Source organism: Cyprinodon tularosa, unplaced genomic scaffold, assembly GCF_016077235.1.
Source record: "Cyprinodon tularosa strain WSP-4 unplaced genomic scaffold, ASM1607723v1 ctg190, whole genome shotgun sequence".
In the NCBI taxonomy this organism is placed as follows: Eukaryota; Metazoa; Chordata; class Actinopteri; order Cyprinodontiformes; family Cyprinodontidae; genus Cyprinodon; species Cyprinodon tularosa.
In genome coordinates, this window is record NW_024038679.1 from 714175 (window position 1) to 730453 (window position 16279).

A 16279-nucleotide genomic window follows, 5' to 3' on the forward strand; every position below is an offset into this window, starting at 1 on the left:
GATCTGAGTAAGATTACAATTTCTTTTTTTTCTTTTTTATAAGGTAACTTGGGTTTTTTTTTCACTTTATTTTTATAGATTTTTTACAGGTATACAACAAAAACATGACGATGATTAATGTCCTTTAGTGAATCCGTTAGCATTTGTCACAAAAAACCAAAAAAACAAAACAAAAAAGCATTAGACAAACAAGAAATAATATTATATAAAAATAATTTGTTCATTTACACTTTGGACATACTGAAAGTAAAAGAAAATAAAAATTAGATTATAGATTACAAAAAAGATTACAATTTCTATCAGAATCTGTTGTCACGTCTCCTGGTTATTTAATACACATAAGTTATTAAGTGTTATTTAAATAGAGTGTCCAGAGTGATCTCTTTTCAGGGAAAAGAACCGGAGAGAGAAAGCTTCAAGATGTAAACACACAGAGAGCTTATCTTTAACACTTCGAAATCTAATCACCTCTCTATATTTTTAGTGGAAGGTTGTTTCTAATTTTTATTTTATTTTATTTTTTTTGCTACAATGAAATTTTTTATAAATTTAACACAGGTAATCAAACACAAAACACAAACAGCTGCAACCTGGTCTGGATAAAAACCCACATGGATATTTGAGATACTTTTACGACCTTATATTACAAATTTTGACACATATTTACTTTATGAATAAATATTACACAGTTATTTGAATAATTCATATTTTCATGCTTAAATGCAGGAATCCATCATTGATATACGTTTTCTGTCACTCTATTTATCAGTGTCTTTAGTGCAAAGCAAAGACTGCTCCAGTTTGTTTAACTGACATGATAAGGAATTGTTTAAATTATTGGGTAACTAATCAAACATCAAACGGAGGCGTATCAGCAACAGTTTATTTTAAGATTAGTTCACCTATGTGGGAAATGGATGCTTTAACTCTGACCTGATGTCCCACCATTACGAAATTCAGATTAAAGAAATACAGATGAAAAGAATTCAATCTTTTGTTCTAAAGATTTCTGCTAATTTATAGGTCATATAGGTTCGATTCCCGGTAGGGTTGCCAGCTCCCTCAATAAAAAAAAAAGGAACCCCTCATGTGCGTACCTGCTGACCTGATTGCCTTTACCCCTCCTGGCATGGTGCTTTTTTTTTAGCCCCCCCTTTGTGTATAAATTTTTTTTTTTAACTATTTAACTCAAATCTGTCTTTAATTAGCATATTTATGAGGTCCATGAACACATGGAAAACAAATTATTATCCAGCAATTCACTTTAATACAAAATAACAAACTTTGCTGAGTAAAATAAGTATCTCTAAGTAGCCCGGGAACAAGTTTACCGTAAGTTTTGTGTCATTTTCCAGTAGCTTTTTATTGATAATATTTTTACTCTCACAGTAATGCAGGAAAAAATGCGTTACTTTTCCCCTAAATACGGAACAGGTACTTCTATTTTTAAATACAGAACGATTGCATTTTTTTAAAGGCATGGTTGGCAACTGATTCCCGGCCTGGGGTCTTTCTGCATGGAGTTTGCGTGTTCTCCCTGAGCATGTGTTGGTTCTCTCCAGGTACTCCGGCTTACTCCCACAGTCCAAAAACATGACTGTTATTTAGGTTAACTGGCTTCTCTACATTATCCTTAGTTGTGAGTGTGTGTGTGAATGGTTGTTTGTCTCTGTGTTGCCCTGTGATGGACTGGCAACCTGTCCAGGGTGGACGCGCAGACAGCTTGCCCGCTGGACATACGCACCACCATCACTGCAACCCTGACCTTACACTGCAAAAAATCTAAATCTAGATAAGTCCTTTTTTCTTAAAATAAGTGCATTTGTTCTTGAATTGAGGAGGTAAAAGAGACATTTTGCCAATTGAACAAGACAATTTACATTTAAAATAAGAAAACACAATTGCATTGTCTTATTTCAAGTGCATATAATCTAATTATCTTAGTTTAAGAGTAAAATTACTCATTCCATTGGCATACTATCTCATTTACCTACTCAAATTAAGGGTGAATACACTTAATTTAAGAAATTTTTACTTATTTCTAGATCGTTTTTGCAGTGTATAAGTGGGACAAAATGTATGAAAAAAAGGAAAACATGTAACTCTGGGTAAAAGAAATCTTAGTTAAAAGCTCTAGACTAACTATTGAAACGCAACTGAACTAATTAGCTACTATGCTGCTAGGCTAAAATTATGCAAAAATCACAGTTTGTTATGGATGATTGAGAACCAAAGTTTACCTTCAAGAATTCGCAATTCAAAACAATCTAGAAATTAGTCAACATTTCTTAAATCAAGTGTAGTTACCTAAATCTGGGAAGGGAAATAAGATGATTTGCCAATGAAATTAATATTTTTACTCTTAAGATAAGATAATTAGATAATATGCACTGGAAATAAGACACTACAATTTTTAAGGTTTGGTGGAAGTTGAAAAAGGACCCACATGCAGAGACGTGGAGGTAGAGATGAGCTCGTGCAGATTTAATCAAAGAGGGAAACACAAACAAAATCCAACTACAGAATGCACAAAACCTTAGGGCAAAAAAGAGCAACCAGGGAAAACAGGGCTTAAGTGTAACTAGAAAGGACGTTAAATAAGAGTAAAGGGGAATAAAACCAATGACTAACCATGGGGAAAACTAGAAGATTAGAAAGGAACGGAAAATAACTGAAGCCATGGAAAAATAAGAGAAGGACTAACTAACTAAAACTAGACAAAGGAATAAATAATGTAAAAAAAATATTAGCAAAAAATATATAATTCTTGACAAAACAGAAAAACAAAAAAAAGCATAACTGAGAACCGAAAACGAAAACCAGATCATGACAGAAATTGTTTTATCATATGAACTTTGAATGGAGTTTAAAGCACAACCCAAGGGGTAAATATAACAATATTTGGTAAAAATATGTATTTTTTCAAATGATATGCCTAATTAGTTGAATATTTACCTTCTTTGAAAAGGTTTAGCTTTGTTTGCTACATTTGGCTTATTAAGACATTGGAGCTAGCGGCTAGCAGACACCAATTAACTATTTTTAAATGACTTTTTGTTCATATTTAAGCAATCAAACATCATGAGCATATCAGTAAACGCATAAACATGTTTTATTAATTTTTTAATATAACGTTACAGAATGAGAGCGTCCGAATGCAATGACATCACTTACTGGCGGGAAAAAGTTAAACTTGTAGCTATCTACTTTCTGTCATGATGGGATTAGATGTCTAACCCATATGCAGAAACACACGGAGGTTAGAAGAAAGTTCAAAAGTTTTATTGAAAAAAGGTGTAAATAAAATGTGAACAGGAACTTGGGTGGTCAGACTGGTCACGGCTGGATCTCCACTGAGGAGGACAGAGAGGTTAGTGGAGTTCGAGGTAAACTGCTGTTTATCAGATGATGGGGGGAATACCTGCTTAGAAGTGGAACTGATCAGCAGGGGGGAAACTTGAGGGTCCAGAGGCTAGTAGGCAGGCAGAGGGCAGAGGGCTAGCAGAGATTGAACTGAGTGCAGGCAGGCGGAGAACTGAGAGCTTGGCAGAGGCAAACTGAGTGCAGGCAGGCAGATTCCAGGTTGAGGTCTCTCTCTTCAGTGTTTCAGGTTTCCAGGCAAGTCAGGTTCTGAGAGACAGGGAGAAAACAGGGTCAGACGGGTTCACAAGAATCAGGCAAGATCTGGTAGACTGGCTCAGGTTTTGCTGGTACAATAACTGGCAAACACTCTGGCACTGGAGTGTCAGTCTCCGCCTCCTTAAGTAGGAGCCTCCTGATGAGCAGATTGAAGACAGGTGTTGCAGTCAGCTCATGCCCCCAGGAGATCTAGTGCGCCCTCTGGTGGAGAAGATGGACACAGCCTCCAGATCCCAACACTTTCTTCTTCCAATGATCTTTAGAGCCCTGCTTTCTTAGAGAGGTTGCAGAATATGTAACCCTAGGCTTTGTCTTGCATCACGTTCCCAGAGCTGCTAACACTACAACCTTTAAATACTTGAGTTCCTGTCCATGATCCACGTCTGTGATCTGGCTGAATACAGCTACGGTTCCCCTCCTTCAGATGCAGTGCAATGAACTTGTTTTGACCACTAGATTCTGTTCAGGGTCAATGATGAACTTTAAGCCAGTGGTTGAACTAAGGAAAGCGGGAAAGAAAACATCACCTAAAAATATGCTGCTGGATCATCATCTCTCATCATGAATTAAATCTCTGATGTTTCCATAAATGCTCTTATTGCACATAGTTTCTATTCGCTCTCAAAACATATTAATTTTACAATGATCGTCATATCCATTCAAATCAAAGACCAGATCTCTGAATAAACGTGTTTTGTAAGATTTCTTTGAATGTGTAAAGCACCTTCTGCACATATTGACAGGGAGATTTCTCTCTGTGTAAAGAGAGATAGGATCAAGTGATAAATGATTACCATCCTGCAGATAAGAAATGCATTTCAGGTTTGTCGCATCTTCACCGTTGTTTACTCTAATGTGTGAATATATCTACATTTGTGTGTGAGAACGAGGGAAAAAAAGCAAAGGAGCCGAGATGTTTTTCACTCCCAGACATTTTATTGATTTTACCTTAATGTGCACCATCGTTCACATCGTGAAGGACAAAGTGTTTGGAAGTAAAATGATCATTCAAAGCCTTTTTTGTAGCAGCAACTCTTAATGTCAGGGAAATGTCAATTTATCTGCACCCGGATGAAAACGGCTTTCTTTTAATGCTTAATTGTATTCATTTTTTTTCATGGTTTAGCCCTACATCTGCAGGCCTCTGGAGGGAGGCAGCTCCTGCAATAAGCTTCATCAAAACCATAAATCACGGCGCCTAATAGCTTTCATTAACAATCACAACACTTCTGCATCTGTGTGCATGTCGCTCTAATTGGGGCAATTTGTCCCGATCAGTTTGGGGACAAAGTGCAGCTCTGCCTTTTCATTTGTAGTACAAACACCTAATAGGCTGGGTACATAGAGTTCTAAACACAGAAAGGTTGTTGGATCATCTCTGAAGTCAAAGCAACAAAGTTCAACACATTAAAAACTATATTTTATAGCAATATCTCTAAGTATCTTTGCACCCATCTGTCTCTTCCTTTGCTGTGCTTTTACTACCAGATTAGGCAATGATCCAACTGTGGAGTTAATGCACTTCTTCAGTTGCTACAAAAATATCCCCAATCACCACCCTGCCACCATCATGCTTGAGAATTAGAGATACACTATATTGCCAAAAGTATTTGCTCACCCATCCAAATTATTGGAATCAGGTGTTCCAATCACTTCCATGGCCACAGGTGTATAAATTCAAGCACCTAGGCATGCAGACTGTTTTTACAAACATTTGTGAAAAAATGGGTCGCTCTCAGGAGCTCAGTGAATTCCAGCGTGGAACTGTGATAGGATGCCACCTGTGCAACAAATCCAGTCGTGAAATTTCCTCGCTCCTAAATATTCCACAGTCAACTGTCAGCTGTATTATAAGAAAATGGAAGTGTTTGGGAACGACAGCAACTCAGCCACGAAGAGGTAGGCCACGTAAACTGACGGAGCGGGGTCAGCGGATGCTGACGCGCATAGTGCGAAGAGGTCGCCAACTTTCTGCAGAGTCAATCACTACAGACCTCCAAACTTCATGTGGCCTTCAGATTAGCTCAAGAACAGTGCGCAGAGAGCTTCATGGAATGGGTTTCCATGGTCGAGCAGCTGCATCCAAGCCATACATCACCAAGTGCAATGCAAAGCGTCGGATGCGGTGGTGTAAAGCACGCCGCCACTGGACTCTAGAGCAGTGGAGACGCGTTCTCTGGAGTGACGAATCGCGCTTCTCCATCTGGCAATCTGATGGACGGGTCTGGGTTTGGCGGTTGCCAGGAGAACGGTACTTGTCTGACTGCATTGTGCCAAGTGTAAAGTTTGGTGGAGGGGGGATTATGGTGTGAGGTTGTTTTTCAGGAGCTGGGCTTGGCCCCTTAGTTCCAGTGAAAGGAACTCTGAATGCTTCAGCATACCAAGACATTTTGGACAATTCCATGCTCCCAACTTTGTGGGAACAGTTTGGAGCTGGCCCCTTCCTCTTCCAACATGACTGTGCACCAGTGCACAAAGCAAGGTCCATAAAGACATGGATGACAGAGTCTGGTGTGGATGAACTTGACTGGCCTGCACAGAGTCCTGACCTCAACCCGATAGAACACCTTTGGGATGAATTAGAGCGGAGACTGAGAGCCAGGCCTTCTCGTCCAACATCAGTGTGCGACCTCACAAATGCGCTTCTGGAAGAATGGTCAAAAATTCCCATAAACACACTCCTAAACCTTGTGGACAGCCTTCCCAGAAGAGTTGAAGCTGTTCTAGCTGCAAAGGGTGGACCGACGTCATATTGAACCCTATGGATTAGGAACGGGATGTCACTTAAGCTCATATGTGAGTCAAGGCAGGTGAGCAAATACTTTTGGCAATATAGTGTATTTGCACTGATATGTCAAAGTGATGTCTATCTGTCCTAAGCAAAGGCTGAAAAGTCTTTAAGTAAGATTTTGCAAACTTGAGTCTTACTCAGCAGCCTGAAATGACTGAAATACGGGGTTTTTTTTGCCCATATTCCTGTATCTGATCATTTCATGACAGTCTGAACAACACAGATCTAATCTTTTCAAATGCGACCTGTGTCTAAACGGCCATTCATCCGACCTGAACGCCTTTAATACTCGACAAAGGTCACATTCTGCATCTTGCTACGCAGAATAGGGGAAGAAAAACAACAGCAATCATGGCGAACGATAAAGCAGATCTTTATTTTTAACCTTCTTAAAAAAAGGCTGAGGTTGGGAAAGAAATGAAAGATCGCTAGAAGTGCCACCATCCATGTTTACTTTCGTTTTCAAAGAGCACGCTTGATTGTGACGTCATTGCGTCCTCTACTGCGCATGCGGGACACTTAAGTTGTGTAAATGCAGTTCACACCGGAGATCACATACAAGTCACATATATTTGGAAATGTGAACAACCACTTTAAAGAATCAGATTCCACAAAAAAAAAATCGGAATTGAGCATCAAGTCCTGCAGTATCAAAGTAGCCTTATTCACAAAGACTTATTCAATGCAGTGTTTCATTCTAGGCAGGGTCAGACTCATCTGACTGAAACTGACCAGACCGATCACAATGTTTGAACCAAAATTACCCTTAATGCAACAGGGTTTTTTTCTATCCATTAAGTATTTTTCCCAACCAGAGCAACAGATCTGGTTGGGATCTGGTTGGGATGTTATCCTTATGCAGAGAGGTGCAACATGAGCAAAGCCACCCAAAGGGATCCAACATGCACTTTTCTAGTGACATATTGGTGATTCCAGGGACAAGGGAGCCAAACGTCAACTGCAACTGGATGCAAAGTGACTGTCGGAGTAGGAAAATCTGAGCATTTGTGTCGTGTTACATTGTGACAAACCAAATCTGTACTAGATGTGGCTGTTATGTGAGGTGTGGGTACTTTTCTAATGAAAATGGAAAATAGGGGAAATAATAGGGATGAAGTAGGGTATGGTCTGTATGGTTTGTGGGATGCTGTTTTAATTTAGCAAAATTGCACTTTGTGCGTGAGAAAAGATTGCAGCCATATAGGACCAATGTTTGAATGATGCCCTTTATTATGTCCCCCTATGAGTTCGATTTATCTTTAACATTTCAGCAAGTGGATACTTATAAAAGCTTCCCTGCCCCAGTTATCTTATTGGTTCTAAGCTGTTTCCACTGACTTTTAGACTCACCTGATCCCACCTTCAAAATACGACTGTTTTCCAGTCTGGCAAGTTGTTTAAAGAGCATAAGCCAGCCTATTGGTATTCCCCTATTATTCTTTAGAGCAGTGGTCACCAACCTTTAAAGGCTTAGAACTATTTTATGGGTACTGAGTCATACTGTAGGAAGAGCTACCAATGAAATGGTCAGCGTTCACCTAAACCTCATGCATCATAAACATTTTTTTGTTTAATTTCTATTTTCCTTTTGTACATTGCCATTTTGAAATCTCTAAACCTGAAATACTCTATAAATTATTAAAAAGTTTTCGAGGCTTTCTCTTCAATGATTCCAAATCTTTGTTTAGGTTGGCAGCCATCTTGCTTCCTTACAATAATGGAATTTCATTTTTTGGGGAAATATTCCAACTGTAATCAGATGATTTCATGGATTCTTATGACATAGTCTTTCAAAAATGTAATTAAACGAAAAAAGATTTGATAAAAATACATATCTTGCTGCTTTTCCGTCTTTGGTTTCTGATCGGTCTGTTCCTTCTTCTTGTTTCATGGCAGTGATTATGGCTACGAGAGAAGGACTGATGGGAAGTGCAGCCCCGCCTTTTGGTTCCATCCATCGGCGATGTCCCGGAGCTGCACAACAGGAATGACTTTTCTCAACAGCACCGGGTAAATGGGCGCAGAACCATCATCAGATGATGAACAGGGGGTTGGTTTGTTGTCATGGGAACATTGCAGCTGAAGGTGCTGAAAAACACATCTAAAGGATTGAGAATTAAATTTGTTTTGCAAACAATAATGTATTAGCTGCTAAACATGACTGAAACACAGAAAGAGCCATTTGAATCTGCAGTCATGTGTAGTTATGCAACAAAATGCGTATTAAAGGAAAAGTTTGGTCAGCATGGAATAACCATTGGATCATTATTTAGAACTAGAACTAATACGTTTGCGGCGATTTAATCAATTTAAAGTAAAAAAATAAAAACAATCATTTTCGGCACGATCACTGAGTCTGGGAGCGGCCGTTTTTGCCCAAATATAGTAACACCTCATTCCTGACATCTTCTGGCCGTGACTTCACGGTGCGGTAAGCCTAGCGCCATTCTCCCCGCTTTACATGCAAAATCAATGGGAACTACTAGACACATCTGCAATCAACAACAATTATTGAAGATTTCCAGAGGACTTCACCATTGAAATTCAACAGAGCTATAGTGAAACTGACAATGCTCACGTGCATGGCAGTTGGATGTTGGAATACATCTGGTAAAAATGAAAAAAAATGTAGTTATTTCACCTTTCTGATTCCTGATCCTCCACGGACGGGTTCGTCGTTGGATTGCCAACTTGAAGAGGGAGGATTTGCCATAGAACTTCTGGCCAGAGAAAAAACACGTAATATGTAGCCAACAATTGGAAGAAGAATGTTTTCAAGATGACTTGGATAATAGCGTGTTCTGACAAACACCAGATACAACACTGGGACTTGATCAACAGCCAATACCGCACCGTGGCGTCACAAACCAGTAGGTGGCAGTAGTGTTCTTTGAAAAACATGGATGTTTCCAGTAAAGCACATTCAAATGAAAATTACTCTTAATTAAAAAACTTATTATTTATTGAACAGTATGCAATTTTATACTTAAAGTACTTTCAGAAGTTTTTATTCTGAATGTGACCGGACTTCTTCTTTAAATGACAGTAAGAGGCAATATTTCACCAGAGTAACTTTAAAGCACAACTTCATCGAAATATGATGTTTAAGAGTTATTTAGTGGTCATTGATGGCTATTAAAGATTCAGTTTATGGCTAATAGAGTTGATTAGTATCTCATTGTTACTCAGTATTGCTAATTAAGAGTTGGTTTATGGCTCAAAAAGAGTTTGTTGAGGGATAGATGAGCTTTTTATGTGTCCATGGTGAGATGATCTCTGTGGTTTTCCTTCCTCAGTTACAGGAAAGTGGTGTCTAATAACTGCACAGCTGGAGTGATTGCAGAGTACACGGCCAGGCGACAGCACTGTCCCATCCAGGCTCCAAAAGGTCTCCACCTGGTCACCAGTGAGGGCAGGCTGACAGCTACACTGGGCACCAATGTCACCTTCCTTGTTTTCCTCGAGGAGGTCAGCACATTATTGGTCACACCAGCTGCTCTTAGTGGGCATTTAAGAAGGGAAATTATTTTAAAATTAACAATTATAAAATCAATCTGCGAATGTCAACCACTCTTTTATCACACTTAAAAAAATGTTCCCACACTAAACTGTTTCTATGGAGACCAACAATCTCTGGTCCAATTGAAGTGTTGACATTTTTTTCCACTTATCTCTTTGTTTATCTTGTTCCAAATCAAATCAAAGAACAGACTTAAGGATTCACGTAAAAAGAGCCAATTGATGTACGCTGATCAAAAGGCTTTCAGATCTAAATCATCTCTTAGAATGAGCTCCACATGGAGGGGGAACAAACAAGAGTTTATTGTTCTAATTGAAATCAGAAAAACAAATTGAAACAGAGCTGCAGTTAACTAATTCATTAACACTAAAAAGTCACTTCAGACGTGAGGGAAAATAAATGGCAGTGTAGATTCTTTGGCTTTAAACTCAGAGTTCCAGTTTGAGCGATGGCACTTCATGTTTGACACTGTAGCAGGTGAAATGCAGCCGAGTATTTCTTCTCTCACAATCAGCATTGTACAGAATACATTTTAAACCTGCTGTGAATATTAACTGTTTACCCCAAGTATTTATTTTCAGAGCAACTCCAGAAACAGACCTTTATTTTAAGCACAGTAAGAAAGCTTTGTACTGGAAAAAATCAAAATCTAGCTAAGTCATTTTTTTCTTAAAATAAGTGCATTTCCTCTTAAATTGAGGAGATTAAAGAGATATTTTGCCAATGGAACAAGACAATTTAGATTTAAAATAAGAAAACACAATTGCATTGTCTTATTCCAAGTGCATACTATCTAATTATCTTATTTTAAGGGTAAAAATACTAATTCCATTGGCAAATTATCAAATTTACCTATTCAAATCAAGGTTAAATGCACTTAATTTAAGACATTTTTACTTATTTCTAGATCATTTTTGCAGTGTGGTGCTGTCTGACCCTAAATCTAACTCAGTGGGAAACATTCAAGGACTAATTTTGCTTAAAAAAAAAACAAACTACTTTTCATAATTTAAAGCTTAAATTGTTCAATGTTTGGTTGTGTATTCAGTGTTGCATAAAACAATTAAAAACATATTCAAAGTAGTATAACAAATGCTGATTTAAAACGGAATTTTGTGTATATAGACGAATTCACAACAATGTCATCCTAATGTACTTCTGTACTAAAACAGCTCCGACTCAGGTTGCTTGTTTCCCTGGTCCTGTCTAAATATGGGCAAACGTGCATCTTTAAAATAATCCATAGGAAGATAACTTTCTCTGTTATCTTAAAATTATGAGAAGAAAAAGACTTTATTTGCTGTAAATGAGTTATTTATTCTTTAAAATTACAGTGTTTTTACAAAGGACATTTATATTTACACTTTGGAAATCCCTTAATTAGAGTAACTGGATGCCTTTTTATCTAAAGATTACCAATAAAGCGTTTTTTTATGTGCAGGGAGACGGAGCAAGGACAAGCATCACTTTGGACTTTGGAGATGGCCACGCCCTGACATACTCCAACGTCAGCTCCATCGAGGATGGCATCAAACATATTTACAAATCCGTGGGGATCTACAGGGTGACGGCCACTGGGGAGAACAGCCTTGGCTCTGAGACCGCCACGCTCTTTCTGCACGTCACATGTACGTTTTTATATACATAAAAAAAAAAACACTGCTTTCATTCAGGGAGAATCCTCCTCCATTTTACGAATCTACCTCATTTTTAGCAGTTTCCACTCTTTATCACCTTCTGTGGAATTGCTGCTGTCACTTCACTGCGTTATGGGTTTTATCTCTGCCTGGAATGCAACCAGAAGTAAACAAACAAACAGAGATAGAACAAACCTCATTACGCTTCCTCACTGCCTTGTGTTAGAGGCTGACGGATGTAAGGCCTTTTGATCAGGGAGCACCTTTCCACCAACAGTCTGCCATCCTGTGTGTGCCAGCCATGCATAGAGTCACTGTTACTCCAGAGGGCCAAGGAGGATAGATGTTGCACAGATGGCAGCTGTTGGTACAGAGGCAGAGAAGAATTATGGATTCATTCCCCCCCCCCCCTTCTAGTTTTAGCTAATGAAGTAATTTCTGTTTTTTTTTTTGCATGAAGTAGGGCGTACAGTTCACTCTGTGATGTATGTGTGTTTGTGAGCAGGTCAGCTGGAGCATATCCATCTCTCTGCTCCCTTTGTGGCGGTGAAGAACAAGGAAGTGAACCTGACCGCCGTTCTGCATCCCAGCCAAGTGGGAACGGTCACCTACATCTGGTGGATCGGAAATAACACAGAGGTACGGCTAACAAGCCCCCACCGTTTCTCTCTGTGTCCATTTGTAATTAAGAAGTAGGTTGCTGACTCTGTTATTCTGCGGAGCTATATTTGTTGATGCAGGCTGCAGAAAAATGTGGCCTTGTTAATCAGCGCTGGTAAAGTTGTGGAATTTGCTGATTAACCATAAACGCAAAAAGTCTCGATTGGTTATGGAGAATCTAAACACCTTTTTCTGCCGGACAGCAGAGCGGATCGTTCAGGGAAAGGCTTTGTTGAGGCGTCTTAGTTTCTTATTAATGAGGAAGCGCACTACATAACAACAGATAATGACTTTTCCAGCTATGAAAAGTTTTTATTTGAAATAAAAATTTAATTAATAATTAGTTTAGTCAGTTTAATGATTTTAATTTTTTTTTTAGTTTTTGAAGTTTAATGGGAAATTGAACAACAAACCATGTTGTTTGCACTAAACAGGTAATTAATGTCGGAGATGTTTGGGGAGGTCATGAAAAGCTGCCTCATGGCTGCGCTTATAATGGGATGGTTGGACGTATTTTCTATTGTTATTAATCATGTGTCTTTGGGGAAATAAATGTTTTTCCAAGTAGAAAAAAAATATTAACCCCGGAATAAAACCACGGTTCCTTATGAAGCAGTCTTCATGGGCTGAAATGCTGCTCAGAGAGGAAGAAGCCATACTCCAGATTACTGCATGAATTTTCACTAAAGAACAAGTAATTTTTTTTTTTTTTTTCTATTTGTCCCATGGACTGATTAAACTACCGTACCGTAAAACTGTTTAGGAGAATAAATGTAGATGGTTGTGATTCTGAATAATCATCAAAACTCTAGAACATGATTATCAGTGACATGTGCGTAGGGATCTTTGCTGCAAGAGAGTTGTTTATTACCCCAATGGAAATATTGAAGCAATGGTCACTTTTTCATGACCCAAAGTAAGGGTTGTTCTCCTTTCTGAAGACAAAGCACAGATCCATCTGACATTCTATCCATGCTGTCAAGACTTTGGAACAACAGAAGACCAAACCTGCAGAGATTAAATTTAACCAGCTGGATCAATCCATGTTTTTCCAGTTGGGAAACAGGTTTTCAGGCTGAGGAGAGCAGATTATCATCCCAAACCTTTTGGATCCACACAAGGAGACTGAAGTATAAAAGTTTTGTGTCACGTGGTGCCAGATGCTCCCAATGGCTTTACCATATTAACAGGAGAAGCAGCACAAGTCAAGTTAGACACTGTCTGCGGACAACATGCGTTAATTTATAAAGGTTTTGAATCAGGTTGGGTCCGGATCTGGACCCTGGTCCGCTAATCTATCACCTGTGGTCCACAGCAATTAATTATTTTCAATACACTACAAAGAGGACCAGTCTTCTATTCAATTAAAGATAAAGTTCAACTGCTCAACCCACTTAATCAAGTTGCTATTTAGAAACATACATTCATTTAAACAGCACCGATGTATAAGTATGCGCATAGCTTTAGTAGCAAGGGGCTCATGAAAGTGATTTATTTAGCTTTAGATTCATTGGTTCACCCTCAACTGGTTTCGCTGCCCATTAGTTTTCGGCAAACCCTAGTGCAGAACGGTCACCTGCGAACTAATTTTGGGTTCATTAAGACTTGCAGGCTGTACATTGGAGCAGTGGGTAGAACTGTTGCTTTGCAGCAAGAAGGTTCCGGGTTCCATTCTTTCTGCATGGAGTTTGCATGTTCTCCCTGAGCATGCGTGGGTTCTCTCCGGGTACTCCTGCTTCCTCCCACAGTCCAAAAACATGACTGTTACGTTAATTGGCTTCTCTAATTTCTCCTTAGGTGTGAGTTCTGCATGAATGGTTGTTTGTCCTGTTTGTCTCTGTGTTGGCCTGCGATGGACTGGCGTTAAGTTGATCATGATGTATTCGGTCTTAAGGTTTAAATGGACGTTAAAAAAGGGCAAATTTTCTGGGCCGAAGGCATCATGACACTTAACTCTCCCTCTTATCATTTTCTGAAACTTGGCAGCTCTGAGACAGTTTTAACTTATTTTGTTATTTGTTCTGAAGATGTGGCAGCTTTCATTATGCTGTCCTGCTGCACCATGATCAATTATATGGAGCCCATGACAACATTTACCGTTTACTGTTATGTTTGGTAAGGTTCATGTAAAGTTGTGTAAGTGCGTTGCAGAAAAAACGACTAAATGTTAACTGTAACTGAGTAATGTAACTAGTTACTTCTGGCCTCTGGATGTTGTAAACGGCTCCTTCAATGTTTTCCTTGGGCTGATCCAAACCTTGTTCCTCAGCATTTGAAGCAGATGTAGATTTTCTCCTTAACTAAACGGTGGGATGTGTTTGGAGCCCAGATTATTTGAACAAGTCCTGGTGTTTTAGATTTAATGCAGCAGAAATGTGCAAGAGAAAAACAGACACCTGTGTGTAAATCATCCATAAAAGAGAAATATATGGATCTATGGAAGATGAATATTTATGTTTGTGATTTAAGTTAAGCAAATAAAACACTGAGTGCTGCAGAAACACAAGGTGTTTACCGAAACAGAAGGCCTGTCTGGCCCAACCCCTGCAGAGATCTCCGGCTGACTGGTTCTCTGTTGTGTTAAAGTGTTTGTCTGTGGATGAGGACAGCCTGTTGTATCAGCTGGTGACAAACTGTAGCTGTTTAAGCATCTGAAAGAAGTCTAAAGAATAAATGGAGATCTGAGTTATGACAGTCAGGAGCTGCTCTCTGCAGACCTGCTCATTCTGCCTACCCTCTGCTGATTGTCTTATTTACAGTTTGACTCCTGTGGCCTGTAAACTAGCAGCCATGTTAACCAGCCTTCTCTCAGGGGAACGTTCAGACTCTGACTCTGTCCTGCCTTTTCTCTCTTTCTGTCTTCTAGCAGCCAGTTATCACCCTGGAGGGAAGTGTGGCGTGCACATTCCCCAGGGAGGGGATCAATACAGTCACGGTGCAGGTGGCCGCTGGGAATACAATCCTCCAGGACAGAAAGACTATCGCTGTCCATGGTGAGTTAGCTTGGTGAGCCTCTGTTCACAAACTGACAGTGTCACAATAATTAGCTGCTTCTCAGTCATTAGGAGGCAACACTTCTGAGGCATAGCCACTGTCAGTTTGCACATTTTCACTTCTTTAAAGAACTACTCAATATTTATGATCATCATTCTCTTTGCATTAACTCATCTACTCTTAAAAAGTGGTGCTAATTGTAGTAAAATGTAGTAAAAATAATTTGAAACCGTGGCTTAAAATGTCAACTTTTTTTTTCAAAAAGAAAAACCTATAATTAAAAAAAATGTCCCATTATCTTCCAGAATACTTCAGATCCCATCTGCTCGCCTTCTCATCCAACCTGGACGACCACAACCCGGACGTTGCCGAGTGGCGGCTGGATGTAAGCCGGGTCATCAGGAAGTCTCTCATCCAGGTGAAACTGGAATGATTTCCTCAAACCGCACAGATATGAATTAACCTTAAATGATAGATGATCTTAAGGAACGGGGGTTGATTGCTCTGAACACACTCTGGGAGTTCAGGGTTGGAGCGAAGCGAGCGTGAGAACAAATGTCAGAACGCCTGCTCTGCGGCGACCCGAGGAGATGCCAGGAGACGAGCGTAGCGCAAGCTGTCAAGTGGGAGACGTGATTTCAACCCCAGACGTGACATCCCACTAACAGAGCTGGGCTCATTAACCAGTTGTTGACATTTTAGCACAGGGCAAATACGTTTCTGATTCCCAGGAAGAAGAAGTCTCCCTCTTACATCATGTTTTCACACTTTTTTCATCCTGCAGAATCAGAACTGATGCCAGAAATACATCAATCTCTCCAATCTTCACTGAGCAAGCCTGACTTGTTATTTGTTTCTGACATGATGTCTTTTTTTTTTTTTTTTTCCTATTTCTCGTGAGGATCCCAGCCTAGAAGGCAGAAAGCAGTGAAAGGAAAAACTGAGATGAAAACCTCCTTTAAGACCCAGCGACTCCTGCAGGAGGCTGTGGAAGCTGTTGCTTCATTCCTTCTTCTGCTTCCATTCACTTCTTTTACA

General features: G+C 39.4%; 1 protein-coding gene across 6 annotated transcripts in view; it reads left to right on the forward strand.

The window, feature by feature from the left end:
• The window catches only part of LOC119782282 (VPS10 domain-containing receptor SorCS1), a 324729-nt gene that overhangs the window by 290495 nt on the left and 17955 nt on the right, over positions 1 to 16279 (forward strand). For 5 of the 6 annotated variants that reach the window (XR_005280651.1, XR_005280652.1, XM_038283182.1 and 2 more), the window contains exons 17-22: positions 8327 to 8440; positions 9727 to 9898; positions 11392 to 11578; positions 12093 to 12226; positions 15114 to 15240; positions 15547 to 15659. Coding sequence is in view for 4 of the 6 variants with exons in the window: in XM_038283182.1 (XP_038139110.1) it covers positions 8327 to 8440; positions 9727 to 9898; positions 11392 to 11578; positions 12093 to 12226; positions 15114 to 15240; positions 15547 to 15659 (847 nt within the window). In the remaining 2 variants the exon portion in view is untranslated. The remainder of the gene's footprint in view (positions 1 to 8326; positions 8441 to 9726; positions 9899 to 11391; positions 11579 to 12092; positions 12227 to 15113; positions 15241 to 15546; positions 15660 to 16279) is intronic. The other variant, XM_038283181.1, reaches the window with a different exon arrangement.